Source organism: Microtus oregoni, unplaced genomic scaffold (genome assembly GCF_018167655.1).
Source record: "Microtus oregoni isolate MIOR12 unplaced genomic scaffold, Mior012 000036F_ref0000092, whole genome shotgun sequence".
In the NCBI taxonomy this organism is placed as follows: Eukaryota; Metazoa; Chordata; class Mammalia; order Rodentia; family Cricetidae; genus Microtus; species Microtus oregoni.
In genome coordinates, this window is record NW_024543095.1 from 14061687 (window position 1) to 14082348 (window position 20662).

At 39.6% G+C, this 20662-nt stretch overlaps 1 protein-coding gene across 6 annotated transcripts in view; it reads left to right on the forward strand.

Moving 5' to 3' along the window:
- Eml4 (EMAP like 4) overlaps nucleotides 1–20662 on the forward strand; it is a 125844-nt gene that overhangs the window by 49657 nt on the left and 55525 nt on the right. For all 6 annotated transcript variants that reach the window (XM_041630975.1, XM_041630976.1, XM_041630977.1 and 3 more), the window contains exon 2: nucleotides 16674–16856. In XM_041630975.1, coding sequence (XP_041486909.1) covers nucleotides 16674–16856 — 183 coding nt within the window. The remainder of the gene's footprint in view (nucleotides 1–16673; nucleotides 16857–20662) is intronic.

Here is a 20662-nt window from a genome sequence, read left to right on the forward strand (position 1 = left end):
GAGTGTTTTGTCTTCATATGTCTCTGCACATGCATGCAGTGCCCATGGGTACCAGAAGAGGGGGATCATATTCCCCTGAGATTGAAGTTACAGATATAGTTGTGAGCTACCACATGTGTGCTGGGTACTGAGCTCTGGTCCTCTGCAAGAGTAGCCAGTGCTCTTGACCACTGAGCCATATCTCACCACCCTTGTTTGTTTTAAATTTAGATAGGGTCTTGCTCATTTAAGTAAACTGACGGCCCAGAGAGCCTCAGATCCTCCTGCCGCACTTCCACCACTAGGATTATAGATGTCACCACCACCATGCCCAGCTTTTTCACATGAGTGCTGGGGGACCAAACTAAGGTCTTCATTCTTGCACAACAAGCACCTTGCCAACCGAGCTGTCTCCCCAACCTCTCTCTTTAGAAAGAATTAGAATATCTTACTGGTTTGTAAAAGTAGCATGGGCCTATTCAAGCTATTCTACTGTTCTCCCCACTAAGAAAAACCCTAACCTGCCTGTCTACGAACTCAGTTCTGTGTGCGGTGCTCTGTGATGCTTTCTGCCTTCATATACAGGTTAATAAGTTTGTTGACAAAACTTGTGGTTGATTTACTCATTTATCAGGGTCACGTTCATTCTGTACTTTATTGTATTTTGTTTTAACCCCCCCCCCATTCTTCCAATTGATGTCTTCTAGGTTAGAAAATGTATCTAAACCCTAATGATACCTGGTGTACTATTAGTTTACTGTTAAAAATGGTTGTCATATAAATAGCAGATAGCTATGTGTTGTTTCATCTTTTCCTACAAATTCCAATTTAGTTCATTTTCAGGTTTCTGATTATGAAATGGAATTTGGATAACAGTTGATAAATATGCAGTGTCTCTGTGCTGATGCTCCTAAACCAGATTTTAATAAATCTTTAACTGTAGAACTTACACATCATTAAGGCAAGTCTAGGTATGGGCTTAGCAGGTTTTTATTTTGGAATAGTGAATAGTTATATACACTTTAGTATTTACTTTTTTTTTTTTTTACATGTTGTTTTATCTTGATTTGCTTTTTGTGAAACAGCTCAGACTGGTCTTAACCTTGGAATTCTCTTGCCTGCTTGGGATGGAATGCTGGGATTGTAGGCATACTTTACATACTTGTCAATGACTTATCTCACTTGATAGATGTTCCTAGCCTCATTTTAAAGATGGACAGCCCAGGGCTGGGGAAAGACTCAGCAGTGAAGTGTACTGGTTGATTTTTAGAGCGAGAACCCAGGTTCAATTCCCAGCGTCCACATGACAGCTCACAAGTGTCTATAACTTCAGTTCCAGGGGGTCTCACACCCTCTACTGGCCCCTGCAGACACAGCATGCTCATAATACAGACATAGGTGCAGGGAAAACACTCATACACGTGAAATAAAAATAAATAAATCTTTTTAAAAATTAAAAAATGGGAAGCCTAGAGATATTAAGAAACTCACCCGTGTGTGTAGTAAAATAATAGTTGTAGATTTACCCTCAGTGAGCTCCTCAACCGCAAGTTCTTGGCTGGATTCACAGTACTCGTGTGGAGCTGCCTTAAATGCAATCAGATAATGGTGGTTACCCATCCCGTGCCCTCCATAGTATCTCTACTGCTGCTCAGCATTCACAGTTCACGACTGCTAAGTACGAGATAAGTCTGCTCAGCAAGATAGCTTCCTTTTCAGTGCCACCTTGATTTCTCCGTGTCCTGTGGCCAAAGCATGTGATGTCTTCAGCAGTAACTTCTTACCACCAAGTTCTGAGGGACAGACAGCCAAGAGCAGTGACAGTAGCCCGTTTTATTTTGAGGGTCCCCAGGATTTTTCTCCCCAACAACTCGGAAGTATCTCACATCTGCACTACAAGTTTCATTTGACAACTTAAAACTTCTGAGGGGAGCATTATGTATTCCTATATAGAATAACTCCAATTAAGCAAGGCAGCACACACGTGCACACACACACGAACGTATGCACACATGCACAAAGTTTATGAATAGTAGTTTCCATAATTCAGACATCTTTTCAAACATCTTTAAGTGCTAATTATTCTTGCTCCCACATCCTCCTCAGCCTTCCCTCTCACCTCTTCCCACGTGAGTCTCTTCCTCTTTCCCCTCGTATCACTTACTCTCTTTTTAAAGTTGAGAAATGAAACCCTTCAATTTTTATATAAAATAAATAAAAGTCAGTTAAACATCTGGGTGTAGTTGTGTGCACCTTTAATCCCAGCACTCAGGAGGCAGAGGCAGGTGGATCTCTTATGAGTTCAAGGCCAGCCTAGTCTACAAATTGAGTTCCAGGACAGCCAGAGCTACACAGTGAGATCCTGTCTTTTTTGAGAAGGGGAAGAAGAAAGAAAAGAAAAAGGAAAGAAAAAAAGTCTAGAGTTCTGTGTTGGAGCCTAGTAGTTTTTTTTTTTTTTGGTGTGTGTGTGCGCGTGTGCGCGCGCGTGTGTGTGTGTGTGTGTGTAAATCTAGCCCTTTAACTAAATCCCTAATGTATGAGGGCAACCTGGGAGAAGGACTGCCAGCCTTGAAAACCACCCAGAAACACGGAAAGAGGTGCCTGGAGGTGCTGAGGGAGTGGCGGAAGTCCCCGTTTTGTTTGCTGTCTGTCATACAATTCTAATACAGCTGCTTCCAGAACCTTTTGCAGCATCATAACATCCCATGCAGGCTTGTGTGTGGGGTCCATTCCCTCCTCCCTCTTTTTATGTGAGTCCAAGGATGGAACCCGCCTTGCCCAGCTGTCGCACGGGTCAGGCCTTCCATTCTGTTTTTTTAAAAGTAGCCTCCACCTCTTTAATGTCACCAAGGTAACCTCCACCCGTCGCTTTATCCTGTCTTTGCTGCTGATACTGGAATATGCAAGTTACCCACTGTACGGGGACTGCCTTGTGTGATAAATTTTCCAGGTATATAAGAAAATTTAAAAAAAAATCTGTATAGGGCTTTATGATCTAGTGAGAAATTTGAAATGTAACTTTATTAAAAGCTAATTAACTGCATCCCAGAGTAGTATGGATTACATGGAATAGCCCATTCCATACTTAACACGTAGCTCAGACTCTTTATAGACGGTACTCCACAGCAGGTGACCTTCAGAGATGCAGCCTAGACACGAAGACAGATGTGGTCCTCTCTCATGGTTTGCCTGTATGAACTCTCAAAGTCAAACTCCTTATTCCTTATGTAGGGCGATGCTTTAATCTGTACTTAACTTATGTCACTTAATACAATGTAAGTGGTACACACATAGGTATTGTGCTTTATTATTTTGGAAATAACAACTGAAGAGGCATGTTTGTGTATGCATGTATCTGTATGTGTGCGTGTTATCACTGGATAGATAAAAGAATAAAAAGTAGACGAGACTTTCATGTTTCCACTTGGATGTTTGAGAAAATGGTTAGGTTATGGGCACCATGGTAGGGAAGAAAGGAAAAGAAACAGGAGAGAGAGAGAAAGATTGATGGACTGCCTTGTACCTGAGGAAATTGAGGTTACTGCTACAAAAGTACGTTTTAGGCTTAGGTTTTAGGCTTAAGATAGACATCTAAAGACTTACATTTGGGGACAGTATTGGCATCTAGTTGATAACTGGGGTCATGAGAATTGATGGCTTTAAATGAGGATAGGATAGGGCCAAGCTTACACCACTAGAAAAGATAGGAAGATTATGAGGTAATTTAGATACAGGAAAGAAGAAACTATGCCACAGATTACAAAAACACCAAAAGACAAGCTCAGTTTGTTTCGCTGTTAGGGGACTTTTACCACAGAAGTTTCAGTAGAGTGAGCAAAAAAGTGGGTGGGTTCCATATCTGTAGATTTAAACAACTACAAACTGAGCTGGGCATGGTGGGGCACACCTTTAATCCCAGCACTCGGGAGGCAGAGGCAGAAGGATCTTTGTGATCCTGATCTACAGATTGAGTTCCAGAACAGCTGAGAACACTGACTTAAAAGGGCCTCAAGCCAACAACTCTCTAACCTCCTCCTTTATCCTCCCCTGCCCTTCATAAGAATATGGATTTGAGAAATAAGAATTTCTCTACCTCAAGGTGGGTCATGGAAATTGAGCCCTTGTAGTTTAGCTTCAGCTGACAACCTGGCAGACCTGAGGAACTGCCCCTCTCACATTGACTTGTGTTTGAGCCACTTCCTTAACTGCTAAGAGATAAAGGAGTGATGGAGGAAGGTCATTGGCTAATAAAGGAACTGCCCTGGCCCATTTTATTGGTTAGAAGATAGGTGGGAGGAGAAAACAGAACAGGATACTGGGAGGAAGAGGAAGTGAGCTCAGAGACTTGACAGCTCTCCTCTAGGGAGCAGACGCCTGAGAGAGACGCCATGCCCCGCTCCCGGCATGAAGCTCTGACCCAGGATGGACTAGGCTAGAATCTTCCCGGTAAGACCGGTGCTCACAGATTATTAGAGATGGGTTGATCGGGATGTGAGAATTAGCCTGTAAGTGCTAGAGCTAACGGGCCAAGCAGTGCTTAAAAGAATACAGTGTCTGTGTAATTATTTTGGGCATAAGCTAGCCGGGCAGGCGGCCGGGGGTGCTGAGAACGCAGCCCTGCCGCCCTTATTACTTCAAAGGAGAGTCCAGCCCACTGCGGGTAGCACCATCCCTGGGCAGATGGATGTGTGCTGTATAGGAAAGTTAGCTGGGCAAGCCAGGGAAAGGCCAGCTAGTAAGCAGGGTTCCTCCGTGTTAGAGAGAGAGACAGACAGAGACAGATAGAGAGAGACCTTTCCTCTCCCCAGTTTGTTGTGGTCAGTATTTCCCTAAAGCAGGCCATAATGCTTATAATTGCCTCTAGCTTTCTCCCCTACCTGTCTGATTAGAGCTGGCCATTAAGAAATTCTCTGACCAATCTTGCTTTACAGTAAATAATAAGATTTTCATCCCAGAAGGGATTTTCTCATATACCTGGGAGGAAGGAATGCCACAGAAGCCAAGAAGGGTCTGAATTCTTTGCATTTGGCGCATACCCTTTTTGTCAAAAGACATAGCAGCATGATGCATTCTTCATTAAAAAATAATTTTCTTTGGGTCTTTGATTAAGTAAATGTTACTCTTTCCTTTTGCTGACACTGGAGTGTCAGCCATGGTTGTTGCGATAGGGAGGAGACCACACCCTTTCCACCACCTCACAGAAATGTTTCATCTCTGCCCTCTTCATTTCTAACTTCTAGGGAATAGATTTCTGGGGATTAGGATGTTTTAGGTCTTTGTTTTAGTTACATTTCTCACTGCTATGACAAAGTGACAAAAGAAGCTTAGGAAAGTAGGGATTTATTTGGATTACTGTTAAGAAATTGGAGTTCATTGTGGTGGGAAAGCATGATGGTAGTGTCTTGAACTGACAGTCATGGTACGTCTACTCTCAGGAAGCAAAGAGAAGAGTAGATACTCAAGTCCACATTCTCCATTAAATAAAAGACTAACTAAAGTCCCAAAACCCAGCCCGTGAAATGCAACATCACCCACATTCAGGGAAGGTCTTTCTATGTCAGCCATGTGGCTAGGAAAGTGAACCACTGAACCATATCTCCGGTCCTTTCTTTGGCAATTTTTAGATATGGTATTCAAATACTTGAAAGAGTCTGAGTAGCTCTTTTAGGAGGGATGCTCAACTGTAGTAATAAAGTAGATAGATGATTCCTGAACATGGAAACTAAGCTAAGAGTAGGAGCCACAGTTTTCTGGCCTGAAGTCAGATTTATTTGAGAAGAAAGAATTACCTAAGTCATATAATCTAAATAAATAATTAGTATTCTATCTACTCAGATGTGATGCAGAAAAAAAGAGTTGGTTGGTTGTGCTAGAATGCAAAAGAGAAGTGCTATTGTTAGGTCCTAGGTAGAAAGCACCTTCTTACAAAACCTGACAGCCCTAACCTCATGAGGCTATAAATTTAGTATAAAGAATTATAAAACTAGGCTGAAATTTGGAGATTGAAGTATAACATACTTCCCAGCTCTTCAATCATTGTGAAGAATTTGAAGGCTTCCTAATCTGTAATGTTTCAGACTACACACTCCGCAGATCACTTAAGTCCTGTTCTTTGATGAATCTATACCAGTTGTTGGTCAAAACAGAATTGTTTTCTAGAATCTTCTTGTAGAGCATTTGAACAGCTTTCCCATAAAGGCTGTTTGAAATATTAATGTGAGTTTCCCCATTCCTCTTTTATTAGCTTACCCACTCGTTTATCCCTGTGTTCACATCTCTTCATGTTCAGTTTGGTGTAGATTTCATCTACTAAATAATATTTTCTTGGTGCATGAATGTGTTTATAGTAGTCACATTGCTTGTGTTTATTTTGGATTGATTTAGATTTACTTTTCTTAAATAAAAAGTTTTAAAATAAATTGAAGAAAATCCTCTGGTATCTTTGACGCTTTTTATGAATTTGTCCTTTAGTTGAATTTAGAAGTGCCCATACACAAAAAAAAATACATCATGTTCATTGTCACCTGGCTTTATATGGTATTGTAAGAAGGACTGAAAATATTTATGATTTGAATTGTTGCACATCGACATTACTTGTAAGCATCGATGGTTTAAAACTAGAGTATGTAACCAGTTGTGAATCGTTTCATCTTATGGGTTAATTCACTAATATAGTTTTAACATTTTTAGATAATTTTGAAAATGACTTTTTATTAATTATATTTATCAGTGAAGTTCCTGTAATTCATCAGCCATGGTCTAAATATTTACATTTTAAAGTTAATGAAAAATGGTGATTCTTTATACTTCAATCAAGTAGGTTTCATTTTAAACAAAAGCAAAAGGAAAAAGGAAATATGACTTGCCACTTTGCATGCACATTGTTTATTTTTATTTCCTACAAGAAAAAATGCTCACTTTGGCACTTCTGACCTGTTATTTATAGAAGCTGTATTGTGTTGCAGTTTCAGAAGGAGAAATCTAGGGTTGGGGTTTGAAGGAGCAGTTGAAGGTGATAAAAGTAATGCATCAGTACAGCCACATCAGCAGCCTGTCTGGTCCTTTGTGTGCCCTTCCCCTACAGCGCTGTCGCTTTGTAAATGAGTAGAGAACTGCTAGCGGAGAGAGCAGCTTTTCTGTGTGCGGCGGGCCATCTAGACCAAGAGGACTCCCTCGGAGTGCCAAACATGTCACCAGGTTTCCAGCTGGAGCTTACTTGGAGTGTCTGGGAAGAGCGGGAGACAGCTGCCTGGTCCCCTTCAGTGCACAGTCACTGCACGCAGCCGAGACCTGCCTGTCCAGATGGGAGCCAGTCAAGACCCTGGTCTTCTCTCACTCTTAAGTACACGTGGCAGTAATGTCATAAGTGTTTGCCTAAGTGCTCTGAGTGCTTAACAGTGACATGTGTGGGGAGGGCAGAGTGGGTTCTGCACCACATGATTTTCTCCAGTGAAACATGGTTCGACATGTAATACGTATTGTTGTTGAGAAGAGATTAAAGCACCAGCTTTTACTGGACAGTAATTTAATAGTGCCTCCTAAATAATCAGATTGTGTACCTCATTCTTCAGTGAAGTCCTACCAGAACCCTCCAGAAACAGATTGTCTGCACATTTGTTTCACGTTTTGTATTGAGTTGATGCTAGAAGAATATGCAGTTTTTTTGAACTAGGCATCATTCTTGGATTACAGAAGTAAATTTTTTTTTCATTTTCTTAAAAACATTTCTTGTCTAGATGACTTTTAGCTTTCAAAGAAAAAAGTCTTAAAGCGGAGAACAGGTGTGTCTTAGTTGGTGTTGTATTGCTGTGGAGAGAGAGGCGTCATGACCAAGGCGACTCTTGTGAAAGAAAGCATTTGCTTAGCGGCTTGCTCACAGTTTCAGAGACTTTGTCCACTTTGGTCATGGTGGGAGCATGGTGGCAGGCAGGCAGGTGCTGGAGGAGTAGCTGAGCGCTACATCCTGATCGGTAGGTGGAGGAAGTTGGGGGAGGGGAGACCTAGTATGGACTTTTGAAACCTCAAAACACACCCCCCATGATACAAACGCTTTCTCCATCAAGGCCAAACCTCCTGGTCCTTTCAAAAAATGTCATTCCTGTGACTAAACATTCAATATGGGAATCTTCCAGGCCATCCTGTTCAAACCATCGCAAATATTTCTGTTGTTATTCCACTTCCTGAGTCTGAAAGGAGTCTTGCTTTCCTATCATTGTATTGCTGAACAGAGGTAATTAACATTACTGTGTACTACCAATTTAAGGTATCCAAGTTTTTTTTTTAAAAAAAATATATATTGTTTAGTTAAAATTCTTTTGAGAGAAGTTTACTTTGGGAGTAGGATAAATAGGAAATATTAATTCCTACATGAATATGACTACAGTTGTGCATTTGTGTTTTTATGCATACATTTTTACAGTTATTTCCTAGAATTAATCGTAACTGTTGCAAAATACATAGTGGCATTGACTTCTTGATACAGAATTGCATCATTTCCAACTTTATGCCATATTGATTCTAGTTTTCATGTTTGTGTAGCTTGAAGGACGTCAAGTTCAAGTGTCACGGCGTCCTCTCTGCTATGGTGGAGGACTTCAGGTTCGGTGTCTCAGCGTCCTCTGTTACCTTGGTATCTTGGGCTCTGAAGATCCCCTTACTCTGCTTTCTTGCTTGGAAGTTGAGTCCTTTCCTTTTGTTGTTACCCACGTCAAGGGGAAGCAGTAGGTGGAAGGAAAAGGCGAGCCTTTCCTGCTCCCAGCACTGCTGACTGCCGCCCTGTGGTAGAGACCCATCCTGCAGCATCTCATCCCTCCCAAGACTTTTGGCCAGAGAGGAGGGGTTTTGTCTGGAGAGTCTTGTTTTAAATATAGTTCTGGGGTTTGGGTTACCCTGCAGTAAAAGGTGTGCAATAGAGTGGTTGTGGGGATTCATTGCCTTATGGGTAATTCTTCAGAGTTTGATTTCCCTTTTCAGTTCATCTACTAATATTATTCTTCTGAGATCTTAAGTAATTGTTTTGTCATTAAGAATAAAGATGCAGCAGGGAGCTGGAGAGATGGCTTGGTGATTCAGAGTAGTGACTGTTTCTCCTGAGTTCAGTTCCCAGCGCCTACAAGGTGGCTCACAGCATCTGTAACTCCAGTTCCAGATGCCCTTTTCTGGCTTCCAAGAGCACCAGACACACATGTGGTAGGTACACAGACATAAATGCAGATAAAACTTATACGTGTAAAATAAAAATTTTAAAAAATTTCAAAGGAGATGAGACAGCTCTATTTGGCCAGGCTATCTGATTCCCATGTTATTATATAGTAGAAGATGTGTGGCGCCCACAGTTAGTTGGTCCTGTAGAATGTATCTGCCACATCCCTCCTCTAAAGCTACATCTCTAGGTTCAACATTCTTATGGATCGCACTCCAGCTCTGCATCTTACTAGATGCACAGTAGTAGGCAGCTGCTTCTCACTGCTTCAGTGTACTTATTGTAAGTAGGGATACCGAGCCTGTTTCATTGGGTCATTCATTGGTTGACATAAGTCATGTCTCACAGTGCCTAGCATGGAGTAGACACCAGTCAATGTTACCTTTTTCCTTTATTCTTTTCTAGTTTTAGAAGTTATGTCCTTCTTAACATAGTTTGTGTGTATATGTGTAGTCATGTACATATAGTTAGGCATATATGTATTAGTGAATCTATAAACGTGCACACAGAATTTTTAATATAATACACCGTCATGTCAGAAACTATTTTCTTTTCACTTATACAATACAAAGGCTTGTTTTTTTTTTTGCTTTTTTTTTATTGAGAAAAGGAAAAAAAAAAACAAATTTCCTCCTCCTCCCAGTACAAAGGCTTGTTTATCCAATATCCAGTAATGTAGGATGTTATATCAGAAGCAGGTATTGTTACAGGTACACATAATTATTCCTAGCTGCAAAATGATACACAGAAACACTAAAAAAAAAAGATTAGGGCTGGACGTGATGGTACACACCTTTAATCCTAAAGATCGAGGAGGTAGAGACTGCAGAATTTCTGTGAGTTTGAGGCCAGCCTGTTCTACATATGAAACTCTGTACTCTCCCCAAAGAAAGATTAGAAATTATTGAATTAGGTGTGTGTGTGTGTGGGGGGGGGATCTTCTAAGACACCTTTTTATCACAGGTTTCAGCATAATAGTTAATTTTTTAAATTAGTAAATTGAATTTTTCATATGTATACCATATGTATTCTGGTCACTCTCCCTATCAGTTAATATCTAAATGGAAATTATCATCATTAGTTGCAATCGTGACCCTACTAATATGAAAACAAATGACAATGTTCCATTTTCAAAGGATTGACATAAAGTAATTAAAATTCTGGAGATACTCTCATACAATACTGGGTTGCTAGCTTGGGTATTTAGAACACAGTGTATATATTTCTGCACAGGTGACACATTTCATCATGGTTCAGGAAACAAGTTGGTGATTCATTGTAGTAGAACGAAATAAATATAGCTAGCATTAGATGTTCACTAGTTAAGTAGGCATTGTTTACATTTCCTAATAAACAAGACTGTGTGTGTGTGTGTGTGTGTGTGTGTGTGTGTGTGTGTGTATACACCCCAGGAAGCAGACTGACAGGTAAGGTTATTTGTTGATATCTCTATCAACCTCTTTCATTTTCCCGCTGGTTTAAGAACTCATGAGAATTTTCTTTTCAGTTCTACTTTTTAACCTTGAAGACTAGAAACTATTTTGAAAGGAGAAAGCACAAAACAAAGGACTGTCATGGTATACAGAAAAGAAACCAATATATTTGAACTAACAAAAGGGAGTGTTAAAGAATCCAAAAGTGTATTTGCTGAACAGATGCATTCCTAAAAAGTTTATTGTAAATGAGATTGTGTTATATTGGGAAAAGGAAGTTTTCAAACTACAGAGAGAACTTGACATTAGAGGAAGGAGCTCATCTTACTGCTGTAAACCATGCAACAGTCACCTGGCTTCTCAGTTCCTTATCTACAAATGCTGGGGATCACTGACTTTAAGAAAGTTTCTTTCCAACATTAGTAATCTATGATTGCAAATTTAACTTCACAGTATTTTATTGTATATGTCTCTATACTTTTGGATCACTGTGTTAGAGGAGAACTTATCTTAAGTTGGCACCAGGCAATGCAAAGTTAAACAAAGTAAGTATACATCATAATACACTTCTGTTGTGTTGCTTTTTGCTAGTGTCAAATATACAAAACCATAATGAAAAGCTTTGCTTTTCTAACTTTGTGTGTGTGTGTGTGTGTGTGTGTGTGTGTAGTTTTGGTGGTGGTGGTGTTAGTCCATATTGTTTTGCAGTTTGCTTATTTCACTTAAATTGTCTTGCAGATCTTCCAGTTTTTTCCCCCCCTATGTATTTTCCTTATTGGTGGTTGCATGGGTGCTCATGAATTTTAGGTCATTTCCAGTTTCATGTTATTATTAAGCAAGGCAGTCAAGAGCATCCATCACTTAACAAACCCTTCTCATTATTCATCTGATCTTCCCAAGCCTTATGTTAGTACTAATTAGCATGATGAAATTACTTGTGAGGAAACTGCTTACAGAGCTGATAAGTAAACATATTTACCCAGTCAGTTTAACACCAGATTTCATGCACTGCTATGCCACATCTTTTATTGGATCCTGCTCCTGAAAGTGTTGAGATTTCAGTGTGTGTGTGTGTGTGTGTTTACATTTGTGAGTGGGGTACATCCTTGTCTTCCACTTTACTTGAAACAGGGTCTCTTGTTTGCCACTGTATAAGCCAGGCTATCTGGTCCTCACAAATTTTTGGGGGAGTCTCTTGTCTCGATCTTGCATCTTCCCGTAGGAGTGTTGGGTTATATCTGTGTGTGTTGCTGTATTTGGCATTTAGCTTGGTTCTGAAGGTCTAACGTCAGATCTCCAGTATTGTACTCACGTGCTTTATCCGCTAAGTTACCTCCCTGGCCCAAAGGGTTGAGATTTCAAACAAGAATTTATGTAGAGCTGAGAACGATTGTGCAGGCTCACTTCAGCCCTCATTCCCGTCTGCCTTAGCAAGAGTGCCTTTAATTGTTCATCCAGACTAGAGGACTGGGGGGAAAGGGGTTGGTTCATTAATAACTCGGCAGAAAGACCAGCAGTTTGTTTAAAACAAAGATGCTGTTTACTTCATTCAGTAGTTTTAAACTCGTCTAGCTTTGTAAAAGAATCTATTTATTTGGTTTCCATGTGATTATTATTAGAATGGAGTGTGAAATAAAGGGCATTTAATTTGGGAGTTGGGCTTATGTTTTAATTCTCAGATATCAAGAGTAGCTTGGTGTCCTTGGGCAAGCTAGTTATATCTTGAGTTTTTCCTTCACTTTAATACAGACAGCACAAGAAAAGGAATGCAGTAGTTAGTATGGAAAGTACAGTACAAAAATAGGGTATTGTTAGTTGTTACCTTGGTGCTTATTTGCCTTTGAAAAATTGTCCTTGTGTTTGTCATAGGACTTGTCCAGTTTGGTAAGATCTGAACAGGCAGAATTACATTTATGTGACTATCCAACATTCACAAAGTTAAAACAAACAATCAAAAAGCCTTATCCATTAAAAGAAAAAAATGGATGTATGAAAGACAAGTGATTTCCGAACCAAAAGTACTGATGTGGTATGAACCCAGATGGGTTTATATGTTGGCATGGAGTTTGATAAAGCTCACTAGGCTCTGCTTGCCTTCCCACAGGCACCAAACAGATTATGTTTATGACTTAAGCTTAAAGCTTAGCCTTCATAATTTGAAAAGAGTTTAGACGGTAATAGCCATATAGTTTACTGACTTAATTACAGTGTTTGGCTTACAAGCAGTGGCTTGCAAAAACTAGATTTATTAGGCCACATAATTAACTGGCAGAAATACAAGACCAACTGCTAAATTGGTTGTCCACTCCTTAAGAATTCAAAACTGGGACTCAAAGTAGTCAGGAGTTGCTTTATTACTGACAATCTTAAGAAAATTCTTGGAGTGTTAATGAGCCAAGAGAAAACGCATGTGTATACTGCTCTCTCTAAAAAAAAAATCTGTATTGTCTCTCTGGCCTGAAATCACCATTTCTGTAGTGTTCAGTGGAAATTAAACCATATGAAATTGCTAGTAGTCAGTTTTACGCTGACTTAGAAAACCATCTCATGCAGTTCAGCCTACTAATGTAGAAGAATGACGTACCAGAGCTCACAAGACCTGAAAAATCAGAGTTCCATAAGGGAGAAGAGCTGCTTCTGTCTGTCTGTGCGGTTGCCCTCCCCGCCCCCAGGAGGAGAATAAGCACTCAAGGCAGGAGAAATATTGACTGAGCTTACACATTGTCAATAGTGTGGGCCATCCAGATGACAAAGGAAAGGGCAGTATAAAGATGTTTGGAGCCAGGGAGGCTCTGTAGCACAAGGATGAGGGCCTGAGGTTGGATCCCAAGAATCCACATGCAGGCCAGGCACAGTGGTGCACATATGTAAACCAGGCACAGTGGTGCACATATGTAAACCCAACGCTGGAGGCAGGGAGCTAAGCAATGCCGGGTCAGTCGGTGAGCTCAGGGTGCAGTTGAGAAACAGAAATTAAGGTGCAGCATGGTAGAGAAAGATACTTCATATGAACTTCTGGCCTCTACATACCTCAGGGGCATGGAAAAACAACTGCACCCACACACATGTGCACACCGCATACACAGCACAACATGTGTGTATGTGTCTGTGTGTGTGTGTAAATTAGACACATACACATATAAGTAAAATTTTATGGTGCCCGTGGTCCTGTAAATTCTTTTATGAGAACCCTAATGAAACTCACTTGTCTACACACACACACACACACAAATACTGAAAGAGCCAAAAGGAAGAGGATCTGCAGGGGGTGGAAGGGTAAGAGGGCAGTGGGGGTACAAATGTGATTGAAATACATTCTCTACCTGTATGAAAATGTCATAATGAAACCCATTATTATGCATGGTTAATATGTTAATAAAAACTTTAAAAATATATAAGAATATAAGATGAGAGAATGAGTTGTTCTTACTAGCCATTGTTGATCCCTCTCATTTTGACAGATGTGCCAAGTTTTTACCCTTTGTACTTTGTGTGCCTTATACTGTCCTCCTTTAAAGATAAATAATTAAGGTTCAAAGAGCTACAATCATAAAATAATGTAATAAGATAATGTACTTAATTCGTATAGAACCAGAACTTCAAGACCAAGTTTAAGACAGACCCAGCTTTTCTTTCAACATTGTCACTTCTCCAATTGTCACTGAAATCCCACTAAAGGCAGAAGGGAGCACATCTGCCCCCTGGAAGGTCGGTTGGCATTGCTGTCTCAGGGTGGATGTCTCCTGTCATCTGTTTCATAGGTTTGGTTTAAAGATGCTGAGGGGATTGTGTCAGTGTGTTAACTCAGACTTGGAATTAACTGTTTAAGGAAATCCTGGCATATTGTTTCAGCTTGAGGAAAGTGGCCCATTCTACCTTAGTGTCTATATGACCGACCTGGTTTAAATTGTCCTCTGTTCTAAGAAGTAGGCCAAGGGTGTCTATTAAGTCAGTATTTCTCCCCAGCATTTTTCGGCTTATAGAGAATTAACCAATAGCATTTGATCTTTCTATACAGCTGTATATTTCTTTAAATTAATTTGTTTTGCATCTTGACCACAGTTTCCCCTCCCACCTCTCCTCCCCCACTTTGTGTTTGTGGGTAGGTCACCACCCAATCCACTCTTCCTCTTTTTCTGTTCAGGAAAGGGCAAGTCCTATGGATATCAAGTTGCAGTAAGACTAAACACCTTCCTATGACAGGGCAAAGTTACCTAGTATGGGAATAGGGTCCCAAAAGCTAGCAAAAGAGTCAGAGATAGCCCCTGCTCCCACTGTTAGGAATCCCACAGGAGGTCCAAGCTACACAACTGTAACGTGCAGAGTGCCTGGGTCAGTCCCATGCAGACTCCCTGGCTGTCAGTTATCTCTGTGATCCCCTATGAGCCCAGGTTAGTTGATTCTGTGTCTTTTCTTGTATCCTTAACCCCTCTGGCTCCTACAATCTTTTCTCTGCCTCTTCTGCAGGATTCCCCTAGCTCCTCCTAATGTTTGGCTGTGGGTTTGCATTTGTTTCCATTAGATGCTGGATGAAGCCTCTCTGATGACAGTTGGGCTAGGCAGCAATCTATGAGTATAACATTGTTAGTTATCATTACATTGACATTTTCCCCCTCTAGTCATGTTTGGTTTAATCCTAAGTCTCTGGGTCATCCAGCCTGTGTGTCCTGGTGCTCCCAATAGTCTCAGGGGAGGGCTTACTCTCCTGGCATGAGTTTTAGGTTAGACCAGCCATTGTTTGGCCACTCCTTCAATCTCTAGGCTACCCTTACCCAGCACATCCCATAGGCCGTACATCTTGCTCCACTTGAAGTCTTGCTTAATGACAGGAGATGACCAATTCAGGCTATGTATCCGCTATTGCTAGGAGTCTTAGCTGGGCTCTTCCTTGTAGATTCCTGGGAGATTCCCTTGCGCCAGGTTTTTACCTGACCCTGAAATGCTCCCCTTTCCAGTAGTCTCTTCTAGTACTCTCCCATCCCCTATCGGTCCCCACAACCTGATCTCTCGTGTTCCTGTCCCCATCTGCCCACAACTGTATGTTTTTATTCTAATTAACTCAGCAAATAGTACAATTGAGAATTAAGTAGCTTAGGAAGCATTTAATAATGCTGTTATAGTTAAAACTTACTTGAAATAGTCTTTGTTGTTATATACCTAACATGTTAGGTAGGAGCTTTATAGAAACATCTTTTATTTTTCTTTATTGGTTTTAATTTATTTTTATTACTGTTATTGCTACTGCTTTGTTTATTTTTATATTTATTTGTGGCAGATGTGTACATGTGCTACAGTATGTGTGTGGAAGTCAGGAAATTTGTGGAAGTTGGTTTTTCCCTTCTACTATGTGGGTCCCAGTGATCAAACCCAGACCGGCAGCCTCTTTACCTGCTGCATCATCCTGTTGGCCCACCGCTTTGTTTTTGATAGTCTTTTACAATAGAGCCCAGGCTTGATTGGAATTTGAGCCAATCCTCTTGCCTCTAGAGTGTAGAGATGGCCAGGTATGTGCTACCACACCTAGCCATTACTCTTTTTAAAAGACATTGGACTGCTGGAAGAAAGGAGAGCAGCAAGAAGTCTTTAAGTTACATTCATAACAGTGTTGCTTTTTATTGGTGTTGGAGGAGTGGGAGAGTAAAGACAAGGGGAGGGGGCTTTCTGGTCAGTGCTGGAGCATGCATCCAATGGTTTGCCGGCTGCTTTTCTAAAGAAGTAGGGTCATGATGTCATTAAAAGGGGGAGCTTGGATAGTTTACTCTTTTAAAAACTGTTGCTATCTCTCCAAAGTGTTGTATATAGGAACATTTAGTAAGAAAACTGAGGTGGTATCACCATGGCTGGAGGTGGGGGATTAGCCACGGGAAAATTCCATCGTTTTAATAATTTGAAGAATATCTTTGTAGAAGTTGCTCTTGTAAACATGCCAGAATTATTGTTTTTATTTTGTTTTGTCTTAAAAAACAAAAACCTGATTTGGTTTAGTTTTCTCACCAGAAGGGAATTTTTTCTTGAGTAGTTGGGTTTTAAAATGGTCAGTATTTTCTTTTCTTTTTTAGATGATAGCATTTCTGCTGCAAGTACGTCTGATGTTCAAGATCGCCTCTCAGCTCTTGAGTCACGAGTTCAACAACAGGAAGATGAAATCACTGTACTCAAGGCAGCTTTGGCTGATGTTTTGAGACGTCTTGCAATCTCAGAAGATCATGTAGCCTCAGTGAAAAAGTCTGTGCCAAATAAAGGTAATTAAGTGTGTTGTTCATAAGAGCCTTGTGTCTTCTGCCCTTTTCTTTTGAAAATTGAAACTTGAAATACAATACTATTTGCCTGGGAATTACTTGTGATTACAGTAGGTTTCTTTATTTCCCAAATTCTGAAAGTTTACTCTTTACTGTTTCAGTTGGGAACTTTGTGTAATACTTGACTTATAGACTTTTTCACCATAATATTTCTAACTATGTAATAAATTTGTTGAGCAAGGACTGAATCTTTTTGTGCTCCTCATCCTAAATATAGCTAGGCATTCGATCTACCTATTACAGAAACATGATTAAAACAGTTGTAAATTATTTAACTTCATCTCAAGCCTTCTGTGGTCAATATTTAAAATATTGTCAACCTCAATACAATAGGAATTTTAACATCCAAATATTCAGCAGAAAAGACCCCATTGCTCTCCTTTAAATCAGATGTAGCTTTTTGTTCTTCAAACACCAAGAATTTTTAATTCTTTCAAATTAACCAAGCACTTGAAATACTTCTTGGTGGAGCTTATAGAGACAAGACCAACATGGTCACTGTCCTCAGCAATGTTTGGAAAAGGGAGATTTGCACTGACTGCTCTATCCGGATTGCAGTGAGTTGGAACTAGAAGACAACCCGGAGAGAAGTACTTTGTTGCCCTAGATGCTCAGTAGACAGATGCACACAATGCAGTTAGCCAGGATTCCAAGAAAGACTGTGAAGCCAGTGTTCGAAGGCTGAATGTGAGATGTATGTGGCAGTGTATGCGCGGGCATGTGTAGATTGCTGAAGTACAGGTGAGGTGTGCTTGCTGCTGTTAGCCAACAAGATTTTGGGACTCAACTTACAGGTGAAAGTTGGTGTGATAGTGCTATGAAACAAGAAAGCCCAGCACAACATCAGTGATGGGCTGATTAGAATGGAAGATCATAGACATGAAAGAAATGTTGAGTGACCTGGGGAGATGTAAGTTAAAGTTTTGGAGGGAGCTACGGGGCAACAATAACAACATTGTTTATTTTTATTATTCTTCATTTTGGACCTAAATGTAGATAATGGAGATTTAGAAAAGTGGGAAAATTGTTCTTTATTATTAGTGGTAATTGGATACATGCATCAATGACAAGAGATAAGGAACTTTAAAGTTTAGCACATTGCTTGGCAGGAACACTTTGGATAATGTTGTGTGGTTCTTTTAAAAATTTTTCTTTCATTGTATATTTTTTTGAGAATCGGCCTTGAAGATTGCCACAGTCAAGACAGTAACATTGTTTGCTTAAGAATTGATTTTTATAAGAGAATTTTGAAGTTGCTAGAGTAGAATGGAAAACAAAACAGTTAACACAGGCTTGATAAAGTGAGTACATCTTTAGAGCAAGCTTTCTGCGTAACTGGCATTTCTACCCTCAGCTTTCATCCATATGCATGTTTGTTAAGTCCTACAATAGAACATATAATATTTCCTTGTTGTCTGCAGATACATATATATGTATATATGTATGTATGTATAATGTAATAATTGGGCTATTTCTGGGGTACATTGTAACGTTTCATGCATGTAAAGAATGTGGAATGATGAGGTAAAGATAATGGCCTGTCACCTCAGACATTTGTTGTTTGTTGTGTTAGAAACATTCAGAGTTCTCTCTAGTAACTATTTTGAAACATTCAAACCATTTTTGTCAGCCATAGTTATCTTATACTGTGTAGACTGTTCCAAGTCATTTTCCCCTATCCATCCTCACCCCTGTGCCTACTAACCATCTTTTCTCTTGCACACACTTCTCAGACTCTTCCAGGTACTTTTTTCTACTTTGAAATCAATTTTTAGCTTCCACATACACATAAGAACATGTGCTATTTTCTTTCTATGCCTGGGTTATCTCATTTAACATACTGTCCTCCTGTATGTTCTGTACGTGTTATTGTAAATGAAAAGATGACTTTTTTAAATGGCTGAATAATACTCAATTCTGTGGATGTCGATGTTTGCGTGGATATATAGTTACACACATATAGCATGTTATTCACCTTTTTGTTGCTCTAAAAATTTAAGAGAAGAACTAAAAGTAATAAAGTTGGGTTATGGAGCTGGCTGTTCTTGTAGACAACCCAGGTTAGATTGCAAGCACCCTCATGGCAACTTGTCTGTAACTCCAGTCGCAGAGGATCAAAAGCCCTCTTCTGACCTCCACAGGCACAAATCTGCACACAAGCAAAATACCCATGCTCATAAAACAAAAGTAAAGGAAAACAGCTTTAAAAGGTAACCTCATTAATTATATTGCTGATAGTGTAGTTACATTATGAAGTGAGACCTATTTCCTTAATTATTCTTTCAGTTACATGGTTGACAAACTTTTATAGATGAACATATTTCATTAAGATTAATCACTTATTTCTCATTAGTAGAGATTTTGTCTAATTATATTTTCTAATGCCAATAATAAGACATGAAGAGATGTAAAATTTCATAAGTTTTGTTATTGAAAACTCTAAGCAGGTTTATATTTCTCTTGGGATTTGTAGATGGTATGTTATCAAATCATCTAAAATTAGTTATCAGTTTTCAATTAGTAGAATTAGTATATATTAATGATGTAATGACTTTCTATTATATTTCAATATTTTTTTCTGGATCAGTCCTTAATATATAGAGTTTGGGATATTGTAAAGGCTTAGGGATTGTCATTTAATTCTTATCCTGAATAACATGAAAGATGGCAAGGGTTGTCAGAGGTTAGTAGATAAATTTCAGTTACATTAGTCAGGTTGGGAAGGTATGAATCTCTATAATGAGAGTATTAAACTGAAGTCAGTGATGGCTGTGTCAGAGGATGAGGAAATTCCTTCTTATCTAGTCTAGAAGTACATAGGTAGTTATTGTCTTAGACAAGCAACAGGGGCTGTTCCTCTGGAACAGTCTAATGCTTCCTTTGTTATTTCTACTTATGAAAAATAGGGCTAGAAGTTAAATGGTATATCTTGCTTTGAGGCAAGAGGAATTGGGAAATATTCCAAAGTAATTAGAAATAGAGAAGACAGAATTTGATGGGGCTATATTGCTGTCCTCTTAAAGAATAAAGTATTAGACTAAGAAAGGTGTCGAGAACTTGACAATGAAACATAAGAAACTAGAAGAGGTGTTTGACAGTGAGCCTTTGATAATAAGGTTTGACTATTCAGATCCTTCCTCCTGCACCACTCCCTTTCCTGCTCACAGCATTGCAGGCATGGCAGATGCTCTGACTCGAACATTAATATTTCATTACGATAATTTTTAAAAATCATCAGTGCAAGAAGTCACTTATGTGGCATACTAGTGCTAGATTTTATAGCAAAAATTGTAATTTGAGGGGCATTTCTCTTATATATAAGTACCTTCCCAAGACATTTCAACAACAACAAAAAATGCAGCTGCTGTCTGCCTTCTCTTCTGTCTCCTCCATCTGTGGGGGAATGTGGGACACTGTATCATGGATTCCCCTTAGGTAGTTATAATACAAGTTAGTCCAAGGACCTGTCAAAAATGCGGGTAAACACCAAGTTTGAAACGACACTCTGGAATGCCAGATACTTTAGGTCCTACATGTGCAGCTTTTAATTTTTTGTTTTGGAAAGGGAAAAAAAAAACAGCATGAGATTGTCTTAGTTGAACAGTTCAGTTTTGCTCAAGTCCATAACTATGCTCTATAGCCAGTCTTTAAATCATCTTGACTCCTGGTGGACAGGCCTGTTTAATCTGCAGTTTTGACGCCGGCTGACTACAGTTGTCTATCTGCCTCCCCACCAGACATTTATTCCA